Source organism: Adiantum capillus-veneris, chromosome 1 (genome assembly GCF_014529385.1).
Source record: "Adiantum capillus-veneris isolate H3 chromosome 1, ASM1452938v2, whole genome shotgun sequence".
NCBI classification, from domain to species: Eukaryota; Viridiplantae; Streptophyta; class Polypodiopsida; order Polypodiales; family Pteridaceae; genus Adiantum; species Adiantum capillus-veneris.
This window is the reverse complement of record NC_140931.1, coordinates 119,868,525-119,890,487: the sequence shown is the minus strand read 5'-3', so window position 1 is coordinate 119,890,487 and position 21,963 is coordinate 119,868,525. Positions and strand designations below refer to the sequence as shown.

Genomic DNA, 21,963 nt, shown 5'->3' with positions numbered 1-21,963 from the left:
CATAGTCTACACCACACCAAACCTAGGAGGTTTTTGCACCGAGAGTTTATAGGACGTTTATCAGCTATTTTTTAAAGGGAAAATTATCAAAATACCCCTCTAATTTGAGGAAATTCCCAAAATACCGTTGTATCTATTTTGGTTGGATTGTTCAAGATTTTCTAATCTTCATTTGTTTTTGACAATTGAGATCCGTTTTTGAGTGCTCAGCATGTAATTTGTCACCAGTTACCATCGCCAAAAAGGAAATTATATCTAAAAATAATGAAGCAATTCATCTCCAAAGCCTACGTAACCAACTCAAATTGTATTTTGAGCGTCTTGTAAAATAGACAATCACTCTTCTTGTGAAGACCTACAAAAAAATTCATTTTTTGAGAAATTTACTCTCACAACCAAGGGTATTTTGGGAATTTAGGAAAATTTGAAAGGCATTTTGGGAATTTATGACAAAATATCAGGGGTATTTTTGGAATTTTTGAAATTTGAGGGGTATTTAGAGAATTTCCTCAAATTAGAGGGGTAGTTTGGTAATTCCCCTTTTTTTAATCATATGCATATTATAGGAATTTCTCTCAAAGATTTGAATTTGGAAGCAAAGAATGAATCGAGAGAGAGAGAGAGAGAGAGAGAGAGAGAGAGAGAGAGAGAGAGAGAGGACAGTACATGTTTGATTGAACTTTATAAGGTCTGGTGAGAGCTATGTCTCTCTCTCTTATTACACACACACAACTTGCCACATGTAGATGTAGCCTTGTGTTGGTATCAAAATGATTCAATAGGTGGTACTACATTCATTCACACACTCTCTCTCTCTCTCTCTCTCTCTCTCTCTCTCTCACACTCACACACAAACAATGAAGAAGGGTGTATTAGCTACTCCCAGCTTCCACACCACAGTCTCTCCTCTCCTCTCCTCTTCTCTTCTCTAGGCTAGTTATTGTGCACCCATGAGAGATGTTGCAAAACCCCAACTCACACGATGAACGTCACGAGGAGCCTCCCTTCCCAAATGATGAGCATGACTCTGGCTTGTCTCTGCTCTCCCTTGACAAGCACCCGTTCTATCTGCGCTTGCTCCAGCGAGACAACAGCTCACGCGGTTTTTCGTCGCGCCGCAGGCTCACGCCGGCAAGCTTGGTGCCATTCCTATGGGAGTCGTCGCCCGGGTTGCCGAAGCCCAATTGGCTGAATCTCAACTCAGATCATCATGACACAGCTAATTATAGTCTTGCACCCCCACCCATCATGGAGCGCCATCATACAATATGTAGCTTTGCGTCAGCTCGCCAGGACGGCGGCTCGATAGAGCTTCGCTCTGCTGATGATTCATGGCTATCCTCGCAAATCAAGACTGCTTTTCGTCGACGCAGCAGACGCACTGCTTCCATGACCTCTATGTTGCTCATGGGCTCTTCTTCTTCACCTTCTGCTGTTGGAAGTAGCATTCATGGAGGCCGAGATAATATCCAGTCTCCCAGAAATGCGTTGGATATGGAAGGGCCACTCGGTTCTAGCAGCTCATCCTCAGATTCTGAACACTATCACGTTTCCGGATCTGTGAAAAATCTAAGAGGTATGGCAACTGGAATGATCATGTGTACGTGTGTGTGTGTGTGTGTGTGTGCGCGCGCGCGCGAGTGCGTGTGAGAGAGAGGGAGAGCTAAAGCATGTTGCTAGGCCACGTTAATGAAAAATGGGTTTTGAACTCAAGACGTTACTCGTACATAGGAAGCCAGACTAAACAAACCACAAGAGAGAGAGAAAAAGAGAGAGCACATGTTCCTTAGGCTAGGTTCACATTGGGGAGGTGGAAGATGGCCCCAAAAATGCCATCCTCCGGTTGGAAGAGAGGCATTTTGCACTCTTTCATCGCCTAGTTGTTCACACAGGAGAGGGTGGAAGAGGGAATGGGAGTTTTCTTCCACCACCAATGTGAACATACGAGAGAGGTGGAAGTGCAAGTACAGGATAAAACGATAATGTTTATTTATATAAAATGCCAACATCATCTTTTCATGTTCACGTGGAGGGTAAAAGAGGGTTTAGGCGAAGGGGTCGAAAGAGAAGAGGTATTTTTCTTCCACTACGTGGTAGCGAAAACAAATGATTGCCTCCGCCTAATGTGAACAACAAGGTCCATTTGGCGTAAGCTAATTCGTCTACATCACAATAGCTTTTCTTCTGTCGTGCGACAACCTTAGGTATTACCATCTGTCGACTGGGAGGCTCTCTGGTCTGTATGTGTAGGGTGTCCTTTATGCAGAACATAAAGCATATACAACACCTTTCGGTTGGCAATTGGGCATAAGCTCGGTGAAGGATGGTTGCAACCTTGACTCGGGACAACCTCTAGCATTGCAATTTGCCTTATGAGATGTCCGTCTAGACCTCTAGTGTAGAAGATTTTTGAAGTAAATTCTCTCTCCATTCGGTTGAACTCTAGGTTTATGTGTAGGCCCTACAACCAAGAAGCCTCCACTTTTGAAGTTTGTCCTTTGTTTCTTTTCTACATTTGGTTAAAGAGTTTTTTTTATTATTATTATAGCAAAACTTACAATTGTGAGTGAATTATATTGATCATCTCAAAAAATTATAAGAACTTGCCATGCTAGTGTCGAGCCATGACACCATCAAGAGACCAAACTTACATCAGCTATCTAAAGAGCCACCCCTAACGACCTGCCCCCATGCCCTTGATACACAAGGTTAATTATCATGTTCTTCACTACGCTTCTTCTGGTTTCATGATTTTTCCCTTTCCTAAGCATTTCGACGACACCAAGGCACAGATAACCCTAGACCAAAGATTTGTGAGCAATTTGAAGGAGCCGTTTAGGGACTCGCAAATTGTATGGGTCAATTTAAGAAAATTCAAACCTTCTCAATTCAACTTCTTACGATTTTGAATCAAAATCATGTCAAAAATAGCTAATGTGAAACTTTTCCTAAATGGCTCAGAACAAAAAAGTAAAAGGTTTTTTCTTGATTTATATAGGCATTCGACCGTCTCTATTTATACATTTATATGCACACATTAAACATTAAGTCATTTGACTTTTTCCTTCCGTGGTTTTTTCATTTCCTAAACTCACCCTTCCCTTATGGATTTTTACTTTTTCTAGAGTGGGGAGACCTAATACAATCCCCCTAAATTTGGCAAGGGCTTCTCCAAATATCCCTTATATTTATATAGGAAAACTAATCAGAGTTTCTACCAAAAACGCTATAGATTAGGTAATTAGATCTTACTAATGACATATGTATAAAAGTTGGGCGGACAATCGTCCTACGGTGGTTAGGGCTAGGGTCTTTCCATATGTCATGCATGCATGCACAGGGGCATCTCTCCATGCCACGAAGAGATACCATGTAGGCATTGGCATGGGATTGGGGAAGATAAAGCTGGACTCGGCCATGTGCACAAGGCTTACACAAGGGTTTTGGAGCTCAAAGTTGGCAGGAATGGCCGTGTGCGCAAGGCTTACACAAGGGTTCTGGAGCTCGGAGTCGGCATGAATGACCACAAGAAGTGGGCCTTGCACATACAAACGTCGACTGGCGACCTGCACAGATTCAAGCAAAGATGGCGATGAATGAGTGCACGTTGCCATGGTGAGCATATCTCATTTCATGATCATCCCCCCTCATGGGCTATGGCACAAGGTGAGCTACTCTTCTCTCCATAGCGTTGCCTACAGATGCCATAGCCTCATTTCTCATGCTCTTTGAAAATTGGCCGCCCTAAATTGGGCACCTTGCCATGGTTAAGAGAATCACCCATGCAAAGGCATGCAAGTGTCATGTAGTTGGCATTGAAGGGACATACGGAGGACTCATGCAAAACATGCAAGGCTTCATTTACAGGATTTCCAAAATTGCACAATGTCCCTTGAATGCAGTTGGCATTGAAGGGACATACGGGGGGGCTCATTCAAGGCCATGCAAAACATACAAAGCTTCATTCTCAAGATTTCAAAATTGCACAATTACCTCAAAGAGGTCTCAAGAATTAGACAAAGTTGACAAAGGCATGCAAGCAAACGAACCTTGAAGCCCTCCAACATCAAAGCAAAGAGCAAGAATCGTATCACATACAAGGTTGTCTCTTGAGGGTTTCAAGGTTGGGAAGATCGACAAGACCAAGGTGAGTTTTTTATGAAGCTTCATCACATGTCTAAGGTAAATTCTTCTACTTTTTTTTGGTTGCTCAATGATAGTTGATGCATATAAGCAAGGTTGTTTGGTCTGGCATGCAAGGCATGTAAAAATGACCATGAATATGCAAGCAAGGGCTTGATTCTGACACAAGGGTGTCTTCCTTTACAACAAGATTGATACTATATGTATAGAAGCTGCATCCAAGGCAACACACAGTTTCTAAACTCTCTCAAGGAGCGCAACATGGACCGACAAGGAGTTTCAAGAATGAAGGAACTTGGCTCTGTTTAAGGGGTGTGATGCCATACAATACCAGGCCAATTGTGTGGACTTAACCCCACACAGAGGATTTTATATACGTTTTGGCTACGTGTATGACTGTTGACAAGGTTCATTTTGATTAAGATTTGCAAGGCATGCACAACGGTGCATATGTCTATATGTTTTTTATGATACATCCTACTACATGAGAATCCTTATGGAATCTCCATAGGATTGTACACAGGATTTATGATTGGCATTTAGTTTTCCCTATATACATATCTATTATGTTTCGACTATGGAGAATTTCATCAATGCATTTATTTTTCATCTATGGACAAGAAGTACCTCATTATTAATTCGGTCTCAACCTACTGTGTGAGACATGTTCAACACGTAGAGAGTATGAGTTTTCATGGACTATGACATTGGCGCCATAAATATATATGTATCACGATGAGTCCTAAGGTGTTGATCACTCTTAGTCTATGAGGATCATCAATGCACTCTCTATTTAAACAATTGTGTGGCCAAAGTTGTCTATTTAGATATGAAATGATTCTGCTTGCAAAAGTTGCAAGATAAAAAAGTACTACAACCTTTAAGTGGTTATAGCAAAGTTATGCCCATTTTGATAGTCTTTATCTACTATTCTTTTTAACAAGTGTATCAAAACGTTGTTGCATGAATCCCAGACACTCTATCTTTTTTAAATTTGTATATATAGACATGGGTTTGTTTGTGTAAAAAGTGTGTGGGCTTTCTTTTTGTGGGTTTTTTTAGCTTTCTCTGGCAAGCACATGTGCATGCAATACAAGTTGTTAGTATAGCACCAATTGGCGGATTGTTATGAGTGTTTGTTAGTGAGGTTTTTTTGAAGTATGACTCGTATATAGCTAAAACTCATATACAGACATAAAAAAGTTCAATCAAATATTAAAAATTTGCAGGTTTTGAGTCGTTGTGTCTCCTCCATGATTTTTGATACAGTTTTTCCCTCGACTAGCATGTCATGCGTGTAGTCGCTTTATAATAGCTTTCTATTTGCGCCAATTTTGCACATAAAGATGCATAGATTTGAAATTGGTGGTCTTCAAAACTTTTTGGTCAAAAAATGAAGAGAAATTTTTATGCTAAAAATCATCCCTGCTGAAGTTGTGATTTGAGAGAACAGTATGCTTTTCATAGGGTACAGGATATGACATCTTGGAAGAAGTTTGGTGTAGAGTAAGTTATGGAAGCTTGCATGTTTTTTTAGATAAGTAAGCTTTGAAATTTTGATTTTTAAAGAGGATTTTGGTAAAGGGAGAAGCTCTTTTCTTCAAGCGCATTGATCGACATGTGTTGTAAATCCATGTTTGTAGAGGGTTTTGCTCCTATGTTCTATGGTCCTTTGGGTGGGCCTGTGCTCATATATTTTCAAGGTAACAAATGTCTTTTGGTTGGGGTTTGGTGAGAGTTGTTTTGATATACTTTTTGGTAATGAGGTTAAAGTTTTAACGCTCTTGAGTTATATAGCTATAGAGTTGTACCACTTTTTTTTTAAGGTCCAACAACGTTTCACTTACGAAGGGTTTATGCTACGGGCATCTCATATGTTTCATCTCCTTAATCCATATGGTACTTTATAATGTTCACAAAGATTTTTAATTTAATGGAAGATGGACCAGATGAAGGTTCGACTTGAGAGAACAACAGTGTACTTAAGAAATAGATTTCCACCGTTTTTTTTAAATTTTAAAGACAAACTATTTCTCCAAGGGAAGAGTGAGAGTGGTGTGAGGGCAAAGGTCCTATTGTGGTTAGGGCTAGGGCCTTGTAAAGTGTGAAGCTTGCATGCAAAAGGGGGGGGGGGGGTGCTCTAAAAGAGAGCATGTGATACGATTTATCTCATACTGGGTCTAAGTGCCCACACATTAATTTATTAGCCGCTATATTCGTCCTCGAAATTCTCGCCAGAAGGAAAAGTGCTGCTGGCTATGTTTTCCGCGTGCAATCCTTTGGCTACTATATTTCAGCGCTGTGTTCACTGGGCTGCTCTGCGTGCAGTGCAAATGTGTCACAACAGAGACGAGGAGACCCTGTCTTTATGTCAGCGCTGCCTTCAGTGGGGTGCTCTGCGTGGAGTGCAACTATGTGTCAGGACCGAGGAGCAGACGCTCTGGTTCATTGAGATCATAGACAATGCATGAAGTATTTTCTCTCACGCCTGCGTTCAGTGGGCTAGCATGTGTGCAGTCCGAATCTGTGACAGTAGAGAGAAGGAGGCCTCGTGTCTTTACAACCCAGCTCCTCTCCCGCAGCACGCCCAGATCCTCTCCTGCACCATGCGCAACTCCTGCACCCTTACAGCTCGCTCCGAGCCTGCTCTGGACAAGAGAGACGGAGAGAGACAGAGAGAGAGCGCGAACGCTCAACATATCACAATCCTGCTCCATCTGCTCTGAGGCTTGCCTCCCCCACGATCCGGCATCGCAACAGCAAAAAAAATCTAGACATTCACCTTGGCATGCGACATCCCTCTCTCTTCTCTGTCCCCTCTCCCCTCCACGTGCTGGCTCAAGCCTTTTTCTCATCGGACGCATTAGAGCATCTCGTTAGATTCGCCCCAATTTGACCTGCTTGCAAGATTGGGACAACATACTTGCTCGAGTTAGTGGCATGCTTGCCACCCCCATGTTCCTACAAAATCTTTATAGTTAAAGAAGAATGTCAGTCACCTGAATAGCACTCAATTTAGATAGCTAAAAATTTAATACTAACTTCTTCTTATTTTGAATAATGAGAGTTTTCTTTCATAAGAGGGTATTATTAGAATTCAATTTAGATTAACTTTTATGTGTATCCATATTTAAACCTACGCATCTAGTTCCAATCATTTTTCTAAAGAGGAAAATTTGTGAAGTCTCCCACAATAGCTATAAAAGATAAAAAGGTCTTGTTACGTTTATAATTTCACTTAATTGGTTCACAGGGTAGAACCTAAAGCTTCAAAGAAGTGCCTTTACTTTGAAAATGAGGCATTGCAAAATTAAAATTCAAACCATCTATACATATATAATGGTGGGAGGAATCCCGGCTCCCCCCTCCCTGCAACGCGTCGAACCCAGCTTGCTCCGGCACCCCCCAGCAATGTCCCTTGTAGGTGTTCACGGAGAGAGAGAGAGAGCCGGGGGGGGGGGGGGGCTCGGTCGTACTAGTATAGATCTAGTTCGAACTTCTTTTCTAATACAAAAATTTATCAAATCTTGCACAAGAGTTGTAAAACATGAAAAGTCTAGTCCAATCCAGGTCAAAGGATAGAACCTAAAGCTTCAAAGAAGTGCTTTTGACTTTGAAATGAGGCATTGCAAAATTTAGAATTCAAACGATCTATACATACATAATGGGTGGAGGGAATCCCCCCCCCCCCCTTCCTGCCATGCGTCGAACCCAACTTGCTCCAACACCCCCCGGCAATGTGCCCTGCAACTATTCACGGAGAGAGAGAGAGAGAGAGAAGCCCATCGACCGTACTAGTATAAATCTAGTTCGAACTTCTTTTCCAATGCAAAAAATTTATCAAATCTTGCACAAGAGCTGTAAAACATGAAAAGTCCATGTTACTTTTATAATTTCCCCTAATTGGTCAAAGGATAGAACATGAGCTTCAAAGGAATGCTTTTCATTGGAGACTTTGAAAATAAGGCACTCTACAATTGAAGAGGTCATACACACATTTTGTGGCTATATGAAACATCACCCTTTCAATATAAAAGTTTACAAATTGGTTCTAGAAATGAAAGGTTTGGTCAATCAGTGAATAACTTTGTCTACAACTTTCGTGGTCATATTGGTTCTATTCGACCAAAACCCCATTAATTAGTGCATAATATTCCTAGGGAATCTGGCCATTCTAAGGAAAAAGTGTTGGCTTTGCACAATCGTCACCTTTACGCAAATCGTCACACGACGAACCTGCCCTGCTTATGTTGGGGATCTCTCAAGCTGCTGCTCGTGGATGGAATCTGGCGCCTTCCCTTGATTGGGATCTCTCCCTCTCTGTTCGCGTTCCAATTTGCAGATGGTTGCCTACGCTCTAGCCATAGAGAGCCTGTGATAAGCACTTGTAGCCTGTGATAGGCTCTTCCGACCTCACCTCCATCCCCTTGATGCTCACATCGAATGCAACAAACCCCGAACAAAAACCACCTGCCGCTCGCACCAGAGAGAGAGAGACTCTGCTATCGCAAGTGGGATTCTAGCCACTGCAAGATCCCCACTCCCCATCTGCAATCCTCGCCCGGCGATTAGCTACCGCAACTCCATTGCCCCCGCCTACTACAGGCAGCCCACAAGATTGTATGCCAAAGTGCACGAAAGAAGACAATAGCGAGGGATCTTTCGTAGCCCTGCTATTCTTCCCCTTCCCCAAGCTAGCCATCTGCACGTCCGAGACACAGAGAGAGAGAGAGAGGGAGGCGGAGATTTTTTGATGAGATGTGCACAAGTTCTTCGCACTTGTTGATAGGGGGAGGGCATGCATGGATTGCGCTCTCTCTCTCTCTCTCTCTCTCTCTCTCTCTCTCTCTCTCTCTCTCTCTCTCCTCCACGTGGAAGTTGTCCCCTTTTCCTCTTCATCTCACCCGTTTTGCCTTCAATGCCACGGAAGGTATCTGTAGAGATTCCACTTAATGCAACACCTCAAAAAGATTAGAGGGACATACTCGGAGCTTGGCGATATCAACACTTCAGATTTGAGGACGGATATTATAGCTCTACTCACCTTATAAGGTTCTAGAACAGTACTGTGTACATTTCATTTATGGAACTAGGGAAGTAGCAAAGGTTAAAAGAGCGTCACTTTACATAAAATGCTATCAGCCGGTGCCTTGGGACACCAATTATACATGAATGTGTCCTAGGACATTATATGCATAGTTACTCAGAATAGGAAATTGGAACGGGAACAGCAACCTGCATGAAATGTCATTTCTTGTTATAGATACTCACAACTAAGCATGGAACGAGGATTTAAATTCGGAAGTTGGAATTGGAACGAAGAATAGAGACCTGAAAATGGCCATTTCCTATAACTACGATTATGTGTCCTAGGATACAGATTGTTGACATTTGTCTTACAACTTTTTCCATGATAAAACTTCCTATCAATAATGGGCATATATTGTCTATCTTCAATTGTATGCATGCATCAAAACTAGAGTGATGTTTGATTGTGTGTGTGTGTGTGTGTGTGTGAGAGAGAGAGAGAGAGAGAGAGAATCTCAAATATAATTAGTCAGTAGGTAGGTAATAAATTACTCTAAAAAACCATCATTGACCTGTGTTTGAGGTCTTTTAGTTTCTTCAAGCTACCCTCACTATGCTCAATTTATATATTGAAACATTCTCTTTCCGTTGCCTTTACTGACTCCGGTCATTAAAGTTCAATCCCACAAAGAAATTTGGTTATTGTTGACTTAGCTTATTCTCAGATTCCTTCATAGATTTGAATACATATCTATGCACATTCCTATCAAGTGGTAAGGAGTCTTTATCTACGCGGAGAGACTCGCGAAGGATAAATATAGGGGTCACACTAAAAGAGAGCAGAAAGCACCAAGAACAATTTTAATTACAATAGGTTTCCTATTCTTCAATCCATGCATGTCCACATGCTGTCGGTGTTTTTATAACAATGAATGTAATTATAAGGTATTCCTAATGGTTTCAAAAAAACTTCACTGCTTATGTAATAAGTAGTGCGAGGACACTAAGAAAACGCTAAAGGGAAAAATAAGCAAATGTATCATTGTGCACTCGATCGTCTTTTTTATATGGATAGAAAAAGTCTTTTGACTTTCCACTTTCATGGGTCTATTCATTTCCTACTCTCACCCTTCGCGTATGCACTTAAGATGCTTTGAAAGTTTTTTTTTCCCCGAGATTGATATGACTTTGGAAATATCAATTTAAGCATAGGTAGTAGCGCTTTTAACTTCACACAATTACTAATGCAGAGTACAATCAAAGAGGGCACTTTCGGACGAGCAAGTCTTTTGCCAACAATTCCATTGTTCAATTATCATCGAAACTAAATAGAAGAATTACATCAAGCAAGGTGACAAATTTTTACATTCTACATATTTCTTTGCTTTTAAGTTTATGTAATTGTCTCACTCAATAACCTCTTTTGCAGCTAAAAAGTTGTTGCTGCTTTCACATACATGATCGCGAGCTTTAACTGATAGGTTATGATCAAGTTGGTTATTCAACTGCTTCTTTGACAGATGGGGCATGATGCTACAAAGCTCATCCACACTTGATACTTCTAGGGAGTCATTCACATTTGTACTTTGTGTTCAAAATGAGAAAGATAAGATGAAAGAAGGACAACACTCAATTGTCCTTCTGATCTGTAGCACATGCTTGTGTTCGAGACTGGTTTGTAGCACATGCTTGTGTGTTATGTTTAAGGTTCTTAAGCAATTTAAGCATGGACAATCCTTTATCACAGATATGTGATTTGGTCAAACTTTGCACCTAAGATTCTACATCTAAAGGAAAACACAAACTTGACCTAACTATAGGTCAAAAGGTTAATCTTGGTGGCTTCTCAACAAGGTCTTGCCACCAAATTCAATCCAAGATATGCAATTGCATAATTGGACATTGTAACTAGGATATTACATATAGATACCAATAAAAAAAAACTATGGTTCAAAAGCTTTGCTTCTCTTAATCTAGCCGATTTGAAAAAAAAATTAGTTCATTTTCCTTCTATGCTCTATAACATAGGCACACATAACTCCATCTCCATTGCAAGGAGAAAAAAATGTATATATTGTAGCTTGTTAAATCATCAAAAGTAATTATTTTTTTGTGGATTTTTAAACATTCACTAGTACAACGGCGCCGCCTTCGGCGGCGGCACCACCTCCAATGGTGCTATGTGAATGCATCTGAGAGACACCCTTGCGACCAAGGTAGTGCCAAGCACGACATTTTCTTTCAACGACCCCTCACTAACAATTATATCATTGTGAATTCTTTTGCCTATATCAGCATCTTGTGTAATGCTACTTTTCTTCAAGGTGCAAGTGTATGTGATTGCATTTGGACAGATGCCCTCTCTCTACTGAACGCCTTCTCGCTCACCCAAACCGTGGTGAACCCCCCCAGTGCTCGAGAAAACAAATTTTGCAGCATCAAATTGCCGCTTTGCAAGCGAGGTAATAAACACCACGTCCATTGCAAATGCACCACGTCAACACCATTTCGTAAGCACAATGCAGCTTCTGCGCATGAGGCCTCGGACATTGTAGCAAGATGGGCAGATGGGAAGATGGGCTGTAGTGTCAGTGATCGAATTGCTTAAAGAGTTGCAGTGGGTGCCACTTGCATGCTGGCATCACTGATCAACCGAGTGCCAAATAGCAATGTAGCTTCTGTCTCTCTGTCTCTCTCTGTCATAACATGTCTAGAGTTCAACTCTCTTCGTCAGATAGAACTTGAAGGTTTCGGGATAGTTTCCTACGCCGTTAAAATTCTCTTCTTCTTATCTCTCCCCCCACGGAGACATGCGTGTGTCCCTAGAGGAATGTATGGCACACCTTTGAAGTCATCGCTTGCATTGTGGATCGCTGTGAGAGAGAGAAAGAGAGAGAGATTCTCTTGCTGCACTACTCAAGATGCTGGCATTGCTGAGAGAGAGAGAGAGAGAGAGATTCTCTTGCTGCGCGCATTTATACTGGACGTGGTGCTACTAATCAACCAGCTTCAACAATTAAGTTGAACCCACAATGCTAATCAGACTGCGACTCTCTCTCTCTCTCTCTCTCTCTCTCTCTCTCTCTCTCTCTCTCTCTCTCTCTCTCTCTCTCTCTCACTCACTCACTCACTCACTCACTCACACAGAGAAGAACGTTTAGTAATGTTGTACATGCAGCTACCAAGAAGCCTATGCAATGCTCTGGTGCAGTCAGGGCTGTGACTCTCTCTCTCTCTCTCTCTCTCTCTCTCTCTCTCTCTCTCTCTCTCTCTCTCTCTCTCTCTCTCTCTCTCTCTCTCATCTTGTCAACTATCGAGCTCGTAACGTAGCTTATGACATGCGGTCTGGTGTGGTCAACCCCATTCCATGATCGTGTAGCATAGCAGGGTTGAATGCATGCTCCTGTCGGCAAGCTCCGCAGGTGCATGCTCCTGCTAATTTTGATGATACCTCCTGTGGCGGGGGCGCAGGAAACCCCTTCCCTTTTACACCATTATTGTTTCACATACGTAGGTCTGCCAAGTTTTTTTCGAGACTGCGCCACTGCGTGTGCTCGAGCACTGCCGCCACTGCATGTTGCGCTCTCTCTTTCTCTCTCTCTCTCACACACACACACGCCCACACGTGCTGACACGATGCCCTGGTACACTGGATCTGGAGCCAATGCCACGAGCAGGTACCTTTTGCGCTCTCTCTCTCTCTCTCTCTCTCTCTCTCCTCTCTCTCTCTCTCTCTCTCTCTCTCTCTCTCTCTCTCTCACCAACCGGAGCCCTCCTCGTCAGCGTGCATACAAGTGCTGCCTGTCTCCTGTCTCGTCCGCCTGCACTGTGCATTGTGCACGCACGTGCCAAGTCTCTCTCTCTCTCTCTCTCTCTCTCTCTCTCCCCTATTGTAGGTGCGCATTGCGCCGTTTTGCTTAGCGCACACCAACCGGAGCATGCTTGAGTGTTGAGGAGACGACATGTGGCAGGGGGGGGGGGGGGGGAGGGGAGCCGGAATCCCCTCCCCCATTATCTATTAGTATAGATTCTCTTTTAGTCTTTACACAAAAAAAGGAAAGAAATTGTTGAGAAGTAACGACCTTGAACATATCATGATGCACATGATGCACAGAAGGGGTTGTTGTTAGAAAACCCTTGAGAGATGAAAACATCCTATAGCCTTTAGGGTGGACAACCTCCCAAACCTATCTTACCCTTTTACACAATCTGTGTGTGCGCACGCATGCACACACACACACACACACACACACACACACACACACATATATCCGCTCTAGCTTTGAGAAGAACAACCTCATATTCCTCCTCCACTTGAGCTTGAATCAGACAATTGTGTGCATGTGACTAAGAACTAGTGTTTAGGGAATGTTTGCCTCAGCTTAACCTTGAGCGGGTTGAAAATCAACATTAGCTTGTTGCAAACCGAGGTCAAGGGAAGAAAATCTCGTAAAATACACGAGAAAATAGTTCAAAAATCCTATAGATTTAGAAATTTGTACTAGTGTTTCCGATTTTGCCTCTTGGCAACGAGGAAACCTAGCCATCTAGGAAAAAAGACTTTTCTGAACAACCTTAGATCCCTCCTTGGCTTGAAAATTGCAGGGCACCCTTACCCATCCTAGGGAAGAGAAATTTTCAAGAGTGTCCCATGGAAGGGTTGTGGAGCATTTTGATCTTCAAAATTTTTGTCCTTCCAATCAAATTTTTACCAAAATCAAGTGAACTATGACTAACAACTACACGATACACAATGAGCAAGAGAAGTAGTAAACTTGAAATGTGCTCTATAGTGAAGACATCATATATCTCGATTTTCATTGTACCTACCCTTTGTTGGAATTTTAACCATGAAGAATCTCCTCCCAAACCTTTGATTGTTCAGCTCAAGAAGTTATTGCTATGACTATTCTCTCTGCGAAGCCATGTTAGATAGTTTTATGCAACATTGTTGGACTTTGAACGCTCTAACCTATTCCCATTGGCTTTCTCTGGAGTCTCTTTGGCCTAAAAACCCGCATTAGGTATACATTTCCTCCATGACTTGCTTGCGCAGGGCCTTCATACCTGCTCTAGCTCTCTAGCTTGCACCTGTATGCACCCATAGCAGGGCTTGGCATCATTTCTAGCTTTGAACAACTTTGCATGTACCAACGTCGAGAAAATTTATACTAGCGCTTCCTAAGGATGGGTAGGTTGCTTAACTAGCCCTACCCTAAGGAAAGGCTTATTTTTGCAAAGCCTTCCTAGGGAAGGGAAATTGTTGAAAGTGCCTTGCAGAGATTGAGTTCTACCTAGGGGCCTAGGGCATATGCCATGGACTTTGAGAGCCATCTAATTTTGAACGTTGTTCAAGCATGCACCTTAAAAGTTAAGTATTATTTGGTAGTAACAGGTTGGGAAGTCCTGCTCTTCTTGTCTACACTCAAATAATCAGGTACTACTTCTTTCACCATATTTGGCAAGCAAGGAACTACTGTGTGTTTGAGAGGGATCTAGCTGTGGCAAGCTTTTGTGAAATCATACAAGAGATCAGAGTGACGATCCACATGATCGGAGGCAAACAAGCCTTAGAGGACTGGTATAGAACAATACAGGTCATGATGACATCTTGTAATAAGTAAAGCCTAGGAGTAGTTATGGTTTCTCTGTCAAGCAGAAAACTTGTAAGCCTGTGACACTCAAGGCTTGGTCTGAGCTCGAGGTTGGTGTATATTTATGATGTTCTTAATATTATCCACTCACAATTGTGAGTTTTGCAAAAAAAAAAAAAGTTAAGTATTCCTTTGTAGGTCAAGCTTTAAAGCATTGAAAGTGGGCATGCACCTTAAAACTTAAAAATTCAATTAATTATCCCTTTGTAGGAAAATTTTCAATGCAATGATAATGGGCAAAGGGTAGAAGAAAAATTCAAACTGTGCAGTGCAAAGTTCAAACGTGAAGGTTGAAAGTTGAAAGTTGAAGCGATGGCAACTTTTCGGCCTTAAGTCACAGTCCGATGGTGAGTTGTGGGTGATGGAAAGACATCTCTCGCATGCCTGATTGAGTGTGGACACTAGCATTGAATGCAGGTTCATGGTTTAAAGGAAATTCAAGAAGCTTCCAAGAGGGGCATCAACTTTTTGGAGGTGCTCAGTTTGCAACCGATATTTATACATCAATACTGCAGTCTGATTTACCAAACTTGTGTTGTCAACATTTAGGACACAATTGTTTGGCTTGGAGACTCTAGCATGCTTTTGTGAAAGCCCTGTAGCTAGAAGCAAATCGATTTCTCCACTGACATTTCAATGGTAAGACAATTATGCTACTTGAGACAGCTTTTCTATGGAAGTCATTGAGATATCTATTGTGGTGCCCACAACTCCCCCTGTCAATTGAAGTATTTCTATCTTTTAACTAACTTGTATTATATTGGTGCCCTTATGTCAAGGAGAGTCAAAACATTTTTGACTTACCTACTCATTTTGGTATGCAACTTTTACGAGGTATTGAAGCAACATAGAATTTTTCTTTGCATTGAGCCAAGTGCCATTCTCATTGTGGTCTCTCAATGTACGCATTTATATTATTTTTGGATTCTCTTCATCTTCTAAATGGAGTGGAGATTTGAACCAAGGACTTGCGTAACCATGTCTAGACTTTCGACATAGCCTATCAAGATTTAAACTATGGACTTGCGTGGCTATGTCTGGAGTTTTTCACACATCTATCAAGGTTTGTGGCATGGAGATTCACTAAACTTCTACAATGGAGTTTATCAAGTTATGGTTTTGTTTCTGATATGACCTTTCTAAAATTCTCGCAGACAAGCTCCAATAGAAGAGGCATCTTCTACAACAAGATGGAGTGTGTGAGTGTTAAGAGTCTTATAGACAGTGACTCAGTGCCATTTATCAAGTAATCAGGATTTTGAAGGGAGAATACTACTCGGAACTTCGAAGTTGCAGTGCATAGACTTATGAATTTAAATATAGGGATGACAAGGGTTAAAAGAAAGGTAGGGCCAATAGTCAACAAAAGGCTATGAATCATGATGTTGTCCTATGCAAAGTGCTTGAGTTGTAGAAGATGCCGGTCTTTCCGGATCTTCAATTGGAGCTCCAGAGGCAAAGTTAAGTCCAACTGAAGATTTGTCGAGGGTCAGGTATGTGCCCACTTGGTCGCATTGGAGATTGTGCCATTTGGCGTCTCTTGGGTTCGGCCAGGTTCTAGAGGGTGATATGCATCACAAGGAGTCAATAGGAAGTGACTGCTAGACAATCAGGTTCTTGGTGACCAAGATATGATAGGTTGGTGACACATGCAAGAGAGAGGGTGTCAAGTATTTTTCCCCATTTTTTGGCGCCTCTGCTCAAGGCTTCAACAAGGTTAACATGTGAGAGAAATTGAGGGTATCAAAATACAAAGCCAACTGTACCTATCGGGCTTAGTGGCTTGGAGACGAAATATCCAAGCAATGAATGGTGGCTCTCCAAAGTGGCAAGGAAAGAACTGGTTTTTTAAGGGTTCTTTTGGTGGGTTTTGGCCACCCAAGGAGGCTAAGCGAGGGCAGAAATCCACGTGGTGAGAAATATCCCATATGCACAATTGGGCGCCAAAAGAGAAATGTATATATACAAAACCATGGCATAGAGAGGTGCAATGGAGAGAGAGCTCCCCCGTGGAGATGCGATCTCGGTGGCTATGGAACTCAGGTGAGGCTGCTGCGCGCGATGCTTGTGGGTGGCCCATGGGGTACAGCCTGACGTTGTCGTGCCGCTTTGCGGGCACGGGTGAAATATGCAAATCTTCATACATATCCGAGGTTCTTGCCAAACTCTAGGAGCCACATCAGAGTCTAGTGCCTCCCATTCTCCCTTCGTCAGCTTCCATCTTTTGTAGGGAAAGACCTTTGCTTCGCAATATGGTATCTGCAAGCCACATTCTCAACAACTACAGAGCACTTGATTGTATCTCCATGGTGGTTGACCACCTCAGTCTCCCATCCAACTGTAAGGAAACTGTTGATCGCGATAACAATTGTTATGTGAGCAAGAGATCGGAGATGTATCATGTATGCTTTATGTGGGTTTCTAGACCAAGAGGGGCTCCAGATAGGGCCAAACAGGTTGAAAGGTGAAGAATGACAGAGGTGCTGGTTCTTGGCTTAGATGTGTAGAGCTTGAAGTGCTGAAGGAGCGCACTGGTCTTTTCAGACCGGCAATCAGAGCTTTGGATGCCAAGTTATCAGCAATTGAAGTTTTGTTGAGACCAGGTTTGTGTCGGGTTAGCCGCTTGTATTACCAGTACTAGTATACAAGCATTGAGTCGTGGAGCTTAAGGCAAGCTAAGAATAGAATCTAAAAAAAGGGATGGTGTATGTGAGAAAAAGAAAAAGGAAGGTTGAGCCAAAAATAGCGATTCTTCTCATGCACCCAAAAAGGGCATCTTTTCTTAGAGTTGGGGTCTTTTTGTTTTTTGGGAGCTAAGAGTTCGTTTTTGGGGAAGAAATCAGCAGGAGTGGAAGGAGGGTTTTTCTTGGAGAAGTAAGAGGAGAACAACAAGGAAGAAAGCGAAAGCGTATTTTTGTCTTTTTTTTTAAGGTGAATGAGGAGGGAGATCTCTCTCTCATTCTGAGAGCAAAACAAAGCAGGAGTTCTTTTTTTTTGAGCGAATTGAAGGAAAGGAGTTTGCACATTTCTTCCATCGGGGTTGGGGCTATCTAAGAAGGGGTTTGCAAATCAACATGCATACCAACATTGGCGTATGCAACGGATTTGTACTGAAGGGTTTTCAGTTAACAATTTTAATGGAAGCTTTTGTGGATTTCCAGCGCCAAATTAGTGCCGATATCTTGATTCAATTTGTTCTTAGCCATTAATATCATTCTAAACTATGATAATACTCCGTAATTGCTTGTCAAGAATCCCTAAATCGTCTTACTAACACTAGAACCATTGCTAAATGTACTTATTACCCTTCGTTTGCACCTTGACTTACGACCCGTCTACAACCAAAAGCCCGACAATTTCTCGGTCAACCCTCGGAGATACACGCACTTCAAAAATTTGGTGAACCCGATGCAAAACGATCGGGGTAGATGGAGCCACCCATGTCGACAAACCAAGAGAAAGATATGCAGAAGATGATGGGGTTAATGGCTGCTATTTTGCAGCAACAATATGCAAGTCAAGTGGAAAATATGAATCCAAATTTGGGTACCAATTTGAAAACTGAGAACAAAGAATTGCAGCAGTGTGAAAAACGTGAAGTAAGTGGATTCAAGAGCAAGATAACACAAAAAAAAATTAAAGTATTAGAGCCAGTAATGGAAAATACGAAATCTGAAGCATCGGATAACTAGAAACAAGAGATGCTGCTACAATTAACACTTGAAACTGCCAAACACGCAGTTTATTATTAGCAGGGGATTTTTTATGGTTATGATCTAGTAGGATACTTGGATTTCTATGAAGACAAGCTGGAGCTGCATGGGATGCCAAAAGAGAATAAGATTTTAAAATTTGACGGGTTTGTGATCCCAGATTTTATTGAGAGAGTCTAGGAGCTTCAACAACAAAATCTACATAGCTAGAGCAAGTTTAAAGCTGCTGTCATCCGAGAACATTGGGATCCAAGCATGTATGAAGATGATAAGGATTGTGTTAATATGCCTACATATGCGAAGGTTTGCATGCAGATTGAGGATATGCTAGAAACCGCTATTGATGAATGCTTGCTTGAGGATGATAGGCTATTACAGGATAAGGATGATGAAGAGGTTGTGCAATCTGTCTATGCAAAGATTGGAATTGCAGATTCCATGTTAATGGCTGAAGCTGAAGACTTACAGGGTCAAGAAAAGCATGAGGATTTAGAGGATCTATATACACAAGAGGATTCACATGGTGTAGATGTACATAAGCATTTACAGGACTTGTTTATATCAGATTTACATGGTTTGGATATACCAGATTTTAAGGGCTTAGATGTGCAAGAGTATATGCTTGCAAATATGCAAAGTGATGATTTAGAGGGGGTGCAGACTCCTTCTTTATCAAGAGTTTGTGACACAGGGCTCACACTATGGCAGAATGATCATGAAGTTGATGATGCTTATTTAGAGGGGATGCACATAAAAGTGCAATCTCTTGGTGTTAAATATGATTGGTTTCATTGTGCCGATGATCAGATAGGGCAGTAGATAACATTTTCAATGTGCATGATGAACTTTTTGCTACAGAAGTGCAAAGATATTTGGGTGAGGGTGAAAGACTTGAAGAGTAGCCTATACCAAATGTGTTTAATATGCATATAATATGTGGAAATCTTAGTTTACAGCAGCCTGAGATGTGTAGGATGATGGAGGAACCTTCTGTAGCGGTGGACCTAGATCTTAGGTGCTTATTGGACGAAGCTTTGGAAGGGTTCTCAAATACAGATGGTAAGGATACCGCTAAATCTAGATTCATGCATGAGCAAGTTTGTTCACATGTAGTTGATGATGACCTTATGCAATTGTTGGATGATGCTCTACTTGATTTTGAGCCTCTACAAGTTAGAGAGTTTTTTTTTTATGCATCTTGCGACCCTAATGAAGAGGATTTTTTCAGAGACTTGATGTTTTCAGACATGCATGATCGTGATTCCAATATTAGAGGGGGTGAAACTGCATTTCCAATGCTCCTACCTGTGATGGATGATCAACAATTGGCCTGCAAATATGCCTCCACAACAATGCGGTACATGACATCTCAGTGAACAACAACTCGAATCTCAGTCAGCTTCGCGAGTATCTTAATCTTAGATATACCTTGCCCAATCAATATTTTTTTGTAATCAATGAAAAGGTTGTTTGTTCCAGAAAAGAGAAGAGCTTTATGTGTGAAAACATTGGTTTTCCACGATGTATTGATGTAAAACCTTGTAACTAAAGCGATTTTGCTCCCATTAATACATATGGTGTTTTGAATCTCTTTTTTTGTTTTTAATTTGTTCAAGATTTCGTTTGACATATGCAAGTTTTTTAGTTTCGAGCGTGAATACTTTCAATGCTTGCCACATGATTTTGTTTATAATTATAGTTTTAAGTTAATTTGACGTTAATTTTAAGTGCTTTTAAAAAATGACATTGAGTATAAAAGTGCCTTTGTAGGTTTTAAACTTCATTTCTCACATTCACAAAACACAAGATTTCAGCTCTCTTCTCATCTTCTTCGCGAACAGACCCATGGAAACATCTTCTGATACACTTCTCACACAATTACAGAAGATAGGACTTGCAGATCATGCACATGAACTAGTCAGTGTGTTTGAGGGAACGATCGACATGCATGCCACTGCTAACGTTCATGTAGAGGGATTCCAAAGCTTTCTTGACTACATGATGGAGCACATGGAAGAATATGCAATAGCCTTGGAGGGATCCAACATGGCGTGGTTGCTAGTGGATTTTCTCAAACACCTCTATGCGGCTGACAAAAACTTTTGTTATTGCTTGTTGAGGTTTATAAAAGGGCTTACTGAGCGGGACTATAGGACAGAGGATGAGGATGACCTCATAGACTTGCGCATGGGGTGCATAGGCACCCAATTCATCTCTTGGGACATGGTTCTGGTATTGCTTGTGCTTGAGGGCATGGAGAAGGAAAAATCAAAGGAAAAGGCCGACCAAAAACCTCCCGTAACCATTGTGGAGGAATCAAATGAATTTATTGAAGAGGTTGATGAGCAGGCTGAAGGATCTATGGCACTTCTCCTCCTGCAAGCTCCAAGCTCCACTAGGGAGGAAGATGGGATGATAGAGGGAGACGAGGTGCTAGAGGAAGTTCCTGACCTCCAAATTCTCACTTGCATGCAGTGGTGGTTGATGGTCGTCACTTCTTGTTCCTTGATGACATTGCAAAGACACTAGGACTCAGAGAAGATGAGTCGCTCTCAATGCTCGCTATCTATGCGGGCATGAAAGATCCCAGTGGAAAGCAAGGGAAGGTCAACTTTCAAATTGACTTTGAAGACCAAGGTCTCCCACCAAGTCTCTCATTCCTCCCTAGTGAAAACAATCAGAATTTGGTACAAACCGTGGCAAAATACACTTATGGAAATCAAATCATGTGCCTCATTTTATGAAAGCATCCCGAAAAGCCCTTTTCTTCCACAAACACCGTTGATCATTATGGGTGGAGAAGATCGCTCTAGTATCGACCTTACAAGGAAAACTCTTGAAGAGATGGATGAGAAAACTGAGGTAGCCACTTTTTTACTTTATCGATAGTAAATTGTATCCTATAGCAAGTGTTGAAGTTGTTTAAAATGTTTTGCAGTCCGCATACCATGTTGATAAGTTTGCAATGTGTACTGGAGGTTTGCACAACAATCCTATGGGTAGAGATAGCTCCCTATGGCACTACCTTGGCCATCTCGGGCCATCCGTTCTTCGAGTTGTGCACACAGAGTTCTCCAAGCATGGTTTTGCGGAGCTGCTCAAGTGCAAGGCATTAAGTGCCATCCTTGCTGAAGATTCCCTTACCCTTTTATGTTCACAATTGTATCTTGGTGGACCGAGAGACGGCATTGTATGCCTTTATAGGAAAGCACCCTGGGTCAGTCCTCTCCCATTGTGCCTTAAGCCTAGGTCAAGGGGTGACAAACCCAAAGGATATTGTCAAAACCTTTGGTGTCAGGTCAGCCATTCGCCCTATACCAAAAGATGTAATTTACAAGAAAACCAACCAGCCATGATGTAATATCCAGAGCAATATACAATAATTTTGTCTTTTGTATTTTGTTTGTCACTTCATGTACTTTTTT

General features: G+C 41.8%; 1 protein-coding gene across 2 annotated transcripts; it reads left to right on the top strand.

Moving 5' to 3' along the window:
• The first annotated feature begins 742 nt into the window (after positions 1 to 742).
• LOC147465441 (uncharacterized) lies at positions 743 to 10,917 on the top strand. 2 transcript variants are annotated; one of them, XM_086520163.1, is made up of 3 exons: positions 746 to 1,576; positions 10,422 to 10,522; positions 10,601 to 10,917. In XM_086520163.1, the coding sequence occupies exons 1-3, from the start codon at positions 958 to 960 to the stop codon at positions 10,643 to 10,645; spliced, it is 765 nt and encodes a 254-aa protein (XP_086376289.1). In that variant the 5' UTR covers positions 746 to 957; the 3' UTR covers positions 10,646 to 10,917. The 2 variants fall into 2 exon arrangements, with proteins under 2 accessions (XP_086376298.1, XP_086376289.1); XM_086520172.1 differs by lacking the exons at positions 10,422 to 10,522; positions 10,601 to 10,917 and adding an exon at positions 4,334 to 4,695 and having other exon boundaries at positions 743 to 1,576.
• The last annotated feature ends 11,046 nt before the right edge of the window (positions 10,918 to 21,963 follow it).

Excerpts from the sequence above, each read along its gene's own strand:
- LOC147465441 (XM_086520163.1), top strand. The coding sequence starts at position 958 with ATGTTGCAAAACCCCAACTCACACGATGAACGTCACGAGGAGCCTCCC. Across the intron at positions 1,577-10,421 it reads ATCTGTGAAAAATCTAAGAG|AGTACAATCAAAGAGGGCAC; the intron begins GTATGGCAACTG and ends TTACTAATGCAG. Across the intron at positions 10,523-10,600 it reads GAAGAATTACATCAAGCAAG|CTAAAAAGTTGTTGCTGCTT; the intron begins GTGACAAATTTT and ends CCTCTTTTGCAG.